Source organism: Hemibagrus wyckioides, linkage group LG29 (assembly GCF_019097595.1).
Source record: "Hemibagrus wyckioides isolate EC202008001 linkage group LG29, SWU_Hwy_1.0, whole genome shotgun sequence".
Lineage (NCBI taxonomy): Eukaryota > Metazoa > Chordata > Actinopteri > Siluriformes > Bagridae > Hemibagrus > Hemibagrus wyckioides.
In genome coordinates this window covers 977,337-984,836 of record NC_080738.1, presented here as the reverse complement: position 1 = coordinate 984,836, position 7,500 = coordinate 977,337, and the positions used below count along the sequence as shown (strand labels likewise).

General features: G+C 50.5%; 1 protein-coding gene across 1 annotated transcript in view; it reads left to right on the top strand.

Annotated features, from left to right (window-relative positions):
- pi4k2b (phosphatidylinositol 4-kinase type 2 beta) overlaps window positions 1-7,500 on the top strand; it is a 20,315-nt gene that overhangs the window by 3,769 nt on the left and 9,046 nt on the right. The window contains exons 3-8 of the mRNA XM_058385144.1: window positions 1,364-1,564; window positions 1,725-1,856; window positions 2,016-2,169; window positions 2,270-2,334; window positions 4,284-4,383; window positions 4,486-4,619. Coding sequence (XP_058241127.1) covers window positions 1,364-1,564; window positions 1,725-1,856; window positions 2,016-2,169; window positions 2,270-2,334; window positions 4,284-4,383; window positions 4,486-4,619 — 786 coding nt within the window. The remainder of the gene's footprint in view (window positions 1-1,363; window positions 1,565-1,724; window positions 1,857-2,015; window positions 2,170-2,269; window positions 2,335-4,283; window positions 4,384-4,485; window positions 4,620-7,500) is intronic.

Here is a 7,500-nt window from a genome sequence, read left to right as displayed (position 1 = left end):
GTATTGTGTAGGATCTTGTGTATTGTGTGGGATCTTCTGTAGAATCTTGTGTAGGGTCTTGTGTAGGATCTTGTGTATTGTGTGGGGTCTTGTGTGGGATCTTGTGTATTGTGTGGGGTCTTGTGTAGGATCTTGTATATTGTGTAGGATCTTGTGTATTGTGTGGGATCTTGTGTAGGATCTTGTGTATTGTGTAGGATCTTGTATATTGTGTAGGATCTTGTGTATTGTGTGGGATCTTGTGTATTGTGTGGGATCTTGTGTATTGTGTAGGATCTTGTGTATTGTGTGGGATCTTCTGTAGAATCTTGTGTAGGATCTTGTGTATTGTGTAGGATCTTGTGTATTGTGTGGGATCTTCTGTAGAATCTTGTGTAGGATCTTGTGTGGGATCTTCTGTAGAATCTTGTGTAGGATCTTGTGTATTGTGTAGGATCTTGTGTATTGTGTAGGATCTTGTGTGGGATCTTCTGTAGAATCTTGTGTAGGATCTTGTGTATTGTGTAGGATCTTGTGTATTGTGTAGGATCTTGTGTATTGTGTGGGATCTTCTGTAGAATCTTGTGTAGGATCTTGTGTATTGTGTGGGATCTTCTGTAGAATCTTGTGTAGGATCTTGTGTATTGTGTAGGATCTTGTGTATTGTGTGGGATCTTCTGTAGAATCTTGTGTAGGATCTTGTGTATTGTGTAGGATCTTGTGTGGGATTTTGTGTATTGTGTAGGATCTTGTGTATTGTGTAGGATCTTGTGTGGGATTTTGTGTATTGTGTAGGATCTTGTGTATTGTGTGGGGTCTTGTGTAGGATCTTGTGTATTGTGTGGGGTCTTGTGTAGGATCTTGTGTATTGTGTGGGGTCTTGTGTAGGATCTTGTGTATTGTGTGGGGTCTTGTGTAGGATCTTGTGTATTGTGTGGGGTCTTGTGTAGGATCTTGTGTATTGTGTAGGATCTTGTGTATTGTGTGGGGTCTTGTGTAGGATCTTGTGTATTGTGTAGGATCTTGTGTATTGTGTGGGGTCTTGTGTGGGATCTTGTGTATTGTGTAGGATCTTGTGTATTGTGTGGGGTCTTGTGTAGGATCTTGTGTATTGTGTAGGATCTTGTGTATTGTGTGGGGTCTTATGTAGGATCTTGTGTATTGTGTAGGATTTTGTGTGGGATCTTGTGTATTGTGTAGGAGCTTGTGTATTCTATAAGTTCTTGTATAGGTTTTTGTGTAGATTCTTCTGTATTTTTGTGTGAACTGTGTTATGTATGAAATGAGCTTCATGTTGAATGTGCATGTTTTATGCTTGTAAAGCACTGATTCCTGGGAGGTTACCATGACAACCACCATCTCTAACACGTTCTTTTTGATTCAGAAAATCATCGGCGTGTTCAAGCCCAAGTCAGAGGAACCGTACGGTCACCTCAACCCCAAATGGACCAAATACTTCCACAAGCTGTGCTGCCCCTGCTGTTTCGGCCGCGGCTGCCTCGTCCCCAATCAGGGCTACCTCTCTGAGGCAGCCGCCTCGCTAGTGGACCAAAAACTCAGCCTGGACGTCGTCCCAAAGACCAAGGTGAGTGCGCAAGGTCAGCTGTGTGAGGGACGGGTGGAAAGGATTATGGGATTGCTGTCACCATTAACACTCACAATACTCTCGAGTGTCCTGTGTTAGTCTGTCATAGTAACTGTGTGTGTGTGTGTGTGTGTGTGTGTGTGTGTGTGTGTGCGCACAGGTTGTGTCTCTGGCTAGTGAGACGTTCCACTACAACGCTATCGATCGAGCGAAATCTCGCGGGAAGAAGTACGCACTAGAGAAAGTGCCTAAAGTGGGGCGTCGCTTCCACAGGGTGGGCCTGCCCCCCAAGGTAAGACCACGCCCACAAATCCATTACATCACAACCTAATCTCGTCATTATTAACACTGTACAGCATCATGCACACTGTGATACCATAAAGTTTATTATAATGGCAGGAAATGGTAAAGAAATGGTACAACCCCACCCCCTCCCCCTGTTCCTCTGCAGGTTGGTTCATTCCAGCTATTTGTAGAGGGCTATCAGGAGGCAGACTATTGGCTGAGGAGGTTTGAGGCGGAGCCTCTGCCTGAGAACACGAGAAAGCAGCTGCAGTCTCAGTTTGAGAAACTCGTAGTGCTGGATTACGTCATCAGGAACACAGGTCAGTCACACACACACACACACACACACACACACACACACACACACACACACACACAGTGTAATGGTGTCAGTGATGGTGTTTGTTTTGTTGTGTGCAGACCGAGGGAATGATAACTGGCTCATTAAATATGAGAAGGCTGGAGATGGGGAGGAGTCTGAGAAGGTAGAACACACTCCTGTTATTATTTACTATTTACACACTGATCTTAAATCTGCACTATTACACTAACGAGTGTCACTCACACACACACTCACACACACTCACACACACACTCACACACACTCACACACACACACTCTCACACACACACTCTCTCACACACACACACACACACACACACACACACACACACACAGGCTTTCTGTAAGAGTTTAAAGTCACATGTATGTGTGTGTGTGCGCGCCCGTGTGTGCGCGCCCGTGTGTGCGCGCCCGTGTGTGCGCGCCCGTGTGTGTGTCTGTGTGTGTGTCTGTGTGTGTGTGCGCCCGTGTGTGTGTGCGCCCGTGTGTGTGTGTCTGTGTGTGCGCCCGTGTGTGTGTGTGTGTCTGTGTGTGCGCCCGTGTGTGTGTGTGTGTGTGTCTGTGTGCGCCCGTGTGTGTGTGTCTGTGTGTGCGCCCGTGTGTGTGTGTGTGTCTGTGTGTGCGCCCGTGTGTGTGTGTGTGTGTGTCTGTGTGTGCGCCCGTGTGTGTGTGTGTCTGTGTGTCTGTGTGTCTGTGTGTGCGCCCGTGTGTGTGTGTGTGTGTGTCTGTGTGTGCGCCCGTGTGTGTGTGTGTGTCTGTGTGTGCGCCCGTGTGTGTGTGTGTGTCTGTGTGTGCGCCCGTGTGTGTGTGTGTCTGTGTGTGCGCCCGTGTGTGTGTGTCTGTGTGTGCGCCCGTGTGTGTGTGTGTGTCTGTGTGTGCGCCCGTGTGTGTGTGTGTGTCTGTGTGTGCGCCCGTGTGTGTGTCTGTGTCTGTGTGCGCCTGTGTCTGTGTCTGTGTGTGTGTGTGTGTGTCTGTGTGTGTGTGTGTGTGTGTGTGTCTGTGTGCGCGCCCGTGTGTGTGCGCCCGTGTGTCTGTGTGTGCGCCCGTGTGTGCGCCCGTGTGTCTGTGTGTGCGCCCGTGTGTCTGTGTGTGCGCCCGTGCGTCTGTGCGTGCGCGCCCGTGAGTGCGTCTGAGCGTGCGCGCCCGTGAGTGCGTCTGAGCGTGCGCGCCCGTGAGTGCGTCTGAGCGTGCGCGCCCGTGAGTGCGTCTGAGCGTGCGCGCCCGTGAGTGCGTCTGTGCGTGCGCGCCCGTGAGTGCGTCTGTGCGTGTGTGTGTCTGTATGTGCGCCCGTGTGTGTGTGCGTGTGTGTGTCTGTATGTGCGCCCGTGTGTGTGTGTGTGTGTGTGTGTGTGTGTGTGTGTGTGTGTCTGTATGTGCGCCCGTGTGTGTGTCTGTATGTGCGCCCGTGTGTGTGTGTGTATGTGCGCCCGTGTGTGTGTGTGTATGTGCGCCCGTGTGTGTGTGTGTGTGTGTATGTGCGCCCGTGTGTGTGTGTGTGTGTGTGTGTGTGTGTGTGTGTGTATGTGCGCCCGTGTGTGTGTGTGTGTGTGTGTGTGTCTGTATGTGCGCCCGTGTGTGTGTGTGTGTCTGTATGTGCGCCCGTGTGTGTGTGTGTGTGTGTCTGTATGTGCGCCCGTGTGTGTGTGTGTGTGTGTGTGTGTGTGTGTGTGTGTGTCTGTATGTGCGCCCGTGTGTGTGTGTGTGTGTGTGTCTGTATGTGTGCGTGTGTGTCTGAGTGTTTGGACTGGACTTCAGTCTATTCAATGATTTGGCAGAAAGATGTTTACACTTGCACGCACACAAACACGTCACTGATCCTCCTACAGGTTCAGTCTCTCACACACACACACACACACTCGTCATGATATCTTTGTGAGGACGTCCCAGTGATGTAGTTATTTACTCGGCTAAATCATGCTGTGTGTTTTGTGTTTAATAAAATATTGTGTGTGTGTGAAGCTCCTCCTGTTTGTGTTTATTTTATTCTTTCTTTATTACTTCCTGTGTTTGTGTAATTGTTACTGTTTCACACTAGTGACCAAATAAAATAAACCAAACAAAATCTCTTCTTCTGTGTGTGTGTGTTTTCAGGGTTGTGAGTGGAGTGAACATAAAGAGTGTGTGATTCGGATCGCTGCAATTGATAACGGCCTGGCCTTCCCCTTCAAACACCCTGACGAGTGGAGAGCATGTGAGTGTTTACACACACACACACACACACACCTATGTATGTATGTAAACACACCTCGCAATGGACCTGAGTGTGCTAGAACAACGTGTGTGTGTGTGTTAGATCCGTTCCACTGGGCGTGGCTCCCTCAGGCCAAAGTGCCGTTCTCTCAGGAGACGAGAGATCTGGTTCTGTCTCGGATCTCTGACATGAACTTTGTACAGGATCTGTGTGAGGATCTCTATGAGCTCTTCAAGGTAGAATCCTCTTGTTTTTGTGTATGAGTGTGTGTGTTGAGGTGTGAGTGTGTGTGTGTGTGTGTGTGTGTGTGTGTGTGTATGAGTGTGTGTGTGTGTGTTGAGGTGCGAGTGTGTGTGTGTGTGTGTGTGTTGAGGTGCGAGTGTGTGTGTGTGTTGAGGTGCGAGTGTGTGTGCGAGTGTGTGTGTGTGTGTTGAGGTGCGAGTGTGTGTGTGTGTGTTGAGGTGCGAGTGTGTGTGTGTGTGTTGAGGTGCGAGTGTGTGTGTTGAGGTGCGAGTGTGTGTGTTGAGGTGCGAGTGTGTGTGTGTGTTGAGGTGCGAGTGTGTGTGTGTGTGTGTTGAGGTGCGAGTGTGTGTGTGTTGAGGTGCGAGTGTGTGTGTTGAGGTGCGAGTGTGTGTGTGTGTTGAGGTGCGAGTGTGTGTATGTGTTGAGGTGCAAGTGTGTGTGTGTGTTGAGGTGCGTGTGTGTGTGTGTTGAGGTGCGAGTGTGTGTGTGTTGAGGTGCGAGTGTGTGTGTGTGTGTGTGTGTGTGTGTGTGTGTTGAGGTGCGAGTATGTGTGTGTGTGTGTTGAGGTGCGAGTGTGTGTGTGTGTGTGTTGAGGTGCGAGTGTGTGTGTGTGTGTGTTGAGGTGCGAGTGTGTGTGTGTGTGTGTTGAGGTGCGAGTGTGTGTGTGTGTGTGTTGAGGTGCGAGTGTGTGTGTGTGTGTGTTGAGGTGCGAGTGTGTGTGTGTGTGTGTTGAGGTGCGAGTGTGTGTGTGTGTGTGTTGAGGTGCGAGTGTGTGTGTGTGTGTGTGTTGAGGTGCGAGTGTGTGTGTGTGTGTGTGTTGAGGTGCGAGTGTGTGTGTGTGTTGAGGTGCGAGTGTGTGTGTGTGTGTGTGTGTGTTGAGGTGCGAGTGTGTGTGTGTTGAGGTGCGAGTGTGTGTGTGTGTGTTGAGGTGCGAGTGTGTGTGTTGAGGTGCGAGTGTGTGTGTTGAGGTGCGAGTGTGTGTGTGTGTTGAGGTGCGAGTGTGTGTGTGTGTGTGTTGAGGTGCGAGTGTGTGTGTTGAGGTGCGAGTGTGTGTGTTGAGGTGCGAGTGTGTGTGTGTGTTGAGGTGCGAGTGTGTGTATGTGTTGAGGTGCAAGTGTGTGTGTGTGTTGAGGTGCGTGTGTGTGTGTGTTGAGGTGCGAGTGTGTGTGTGTTGAGGTGCGAGTGTGTGTGTGTGTGTGTGTGTGTGTGTGTGTGTGTTGAGGTGCGAGTGTGTGTGTGTGTGTGTTGAGGTGCGAGTGTGTGTGTGTGTGTTGAGGTGCGAGTGTGTGTGTGTGTGTGTTGAGGTGCGAGTGTGTGTGTGTGTGTGTTGAGGTGCGAGTGTGTGTGTGTGTGTGTTGAGGTGCGAGTGTGTGTGTGTTGAGGTGCGAGTGTGTGTGTGTGTGTGTATGTGTTGAGGTGCAAGTGTGTGTATGTGTTGAGGTGCAAGTGTGTGTGTGTGTTGAGGTGCGAGTGTGTGTGTGTTGAGGTGCGAGTGTGTGTGTGTTGAGGTGCGAGTGTGTGTGTGTGTGTGTTGAGGTGCGAGTGTGTGTGTGTTGAGGTGCGAGTGTGTGTGTGTGTGTTGAGGTGCGAGTGTGTGTGTGTGTGTGTTGAGGTGCGAGTGTGTGTGTGTGTGTGTTGAGGTGCGTGTGTGTGTGTGTGTGTGTGTGTGTTGAGGTGCGAGTGTGTGTGTGTGTTGAGGTGCGAGTGTGTGTGTGTGTGTGTATGTGTTGAGGTGCAAGTGTGTGTGTGTGTGTTGAGGTGTGTGTGTGTTGAGGTGCGAGTGTGTGTGTGTTGAGGTGCGAGTGTGTGTGTGTGTTGAGGTGCGAGTGTGTGTGTGTGTGTGTGTATGTGTTGAGGTGCAAGTGTGTGTGTGTGTTGAGGTGTGTGTGTGTGTGTGTTGAGGTGCGAGTGTGTGTGTGTGTGTGTGTGTTGAGGTGCGAGTGTGTGTGTGTGTGTGTTGAGGTGCGAGTGTGTGTGTGTGTTGAGGTGCGAGTGTGTGTGTGTGTGTGTGTGTGTTGAGGTGCAAGTGTGTGTGTGTGTGTTGAGGTGTGTGTGTGTTGAGGTGCGAGTGTGTGTGTGTTGAGGTGCGAGTGTGTGTGTGTGTTGAGGTGCGAGTGTGTGTGTGTGTGTGTATGTGTTGAGGTGCAAGTGTGTGTGTGTGTTGAGGTGCGAGTGTGTGTGTGTTGAGGTGCGAGTGTGTGTGTGTGTGTGTGTGTGTTGAGGTGCGAGTGTGTGTGTGTGTGTTGAGGTGCGAGTGTGTGTGTGTGTTGAGGTGCGAGTGTGTGTGTGTGTGTGTGTGTGTTGAGGTGCGAGTGTGTGTGTGTGTGTGTGTGTGTGTTGAGGTGCGAGTGTGTGTGTGTGTGTGTGTTGAGGTGCGAGTGTGTGTGTGTGTGTGTGTGTTGAGGTGCGAGTGTGTGTGTGTGTGTTGAGGTGCGAGTGTGTGTGTTGAGGTGCGAGTGTGTGTGTGTGTGTGTTGAGGTGCGAGTGTGTGTGTGTGTTGAGGTGCGAGTGTGTGTGTGTGTTGAGGTGCGAGTGTGTGTGTGTGTGTTGAGGTGCGAGTGTGTGTGTGTTGAGGTGCGAGTGTGTGTGTTGAGGTGCGAGTGTGTGTGTGTGTTGAGGTGCGAGTGTGTGTATGTGTTGAGGTGCAAGTGTGTGTGTGTGTTGAGGTGCAAGTGTGTGTGTGTGTTGAGGTGCGTGTGTGTGTGTGTTGAGGTGCGAGTGTGTGTGTGTTGAGGTGCGAGTGTGTGTGTGTGTGTGTGTTGAGGTGCGAGTGTGTGTGTGTGTTGAGGTGCGAGTGTGTGTGTGTGTGTGTTGAGGTGCGAGTGTGTGTGTGTGTGTGTTGAGGTGCGAGTGTGTGTGTGTTGAGGTGCGAGT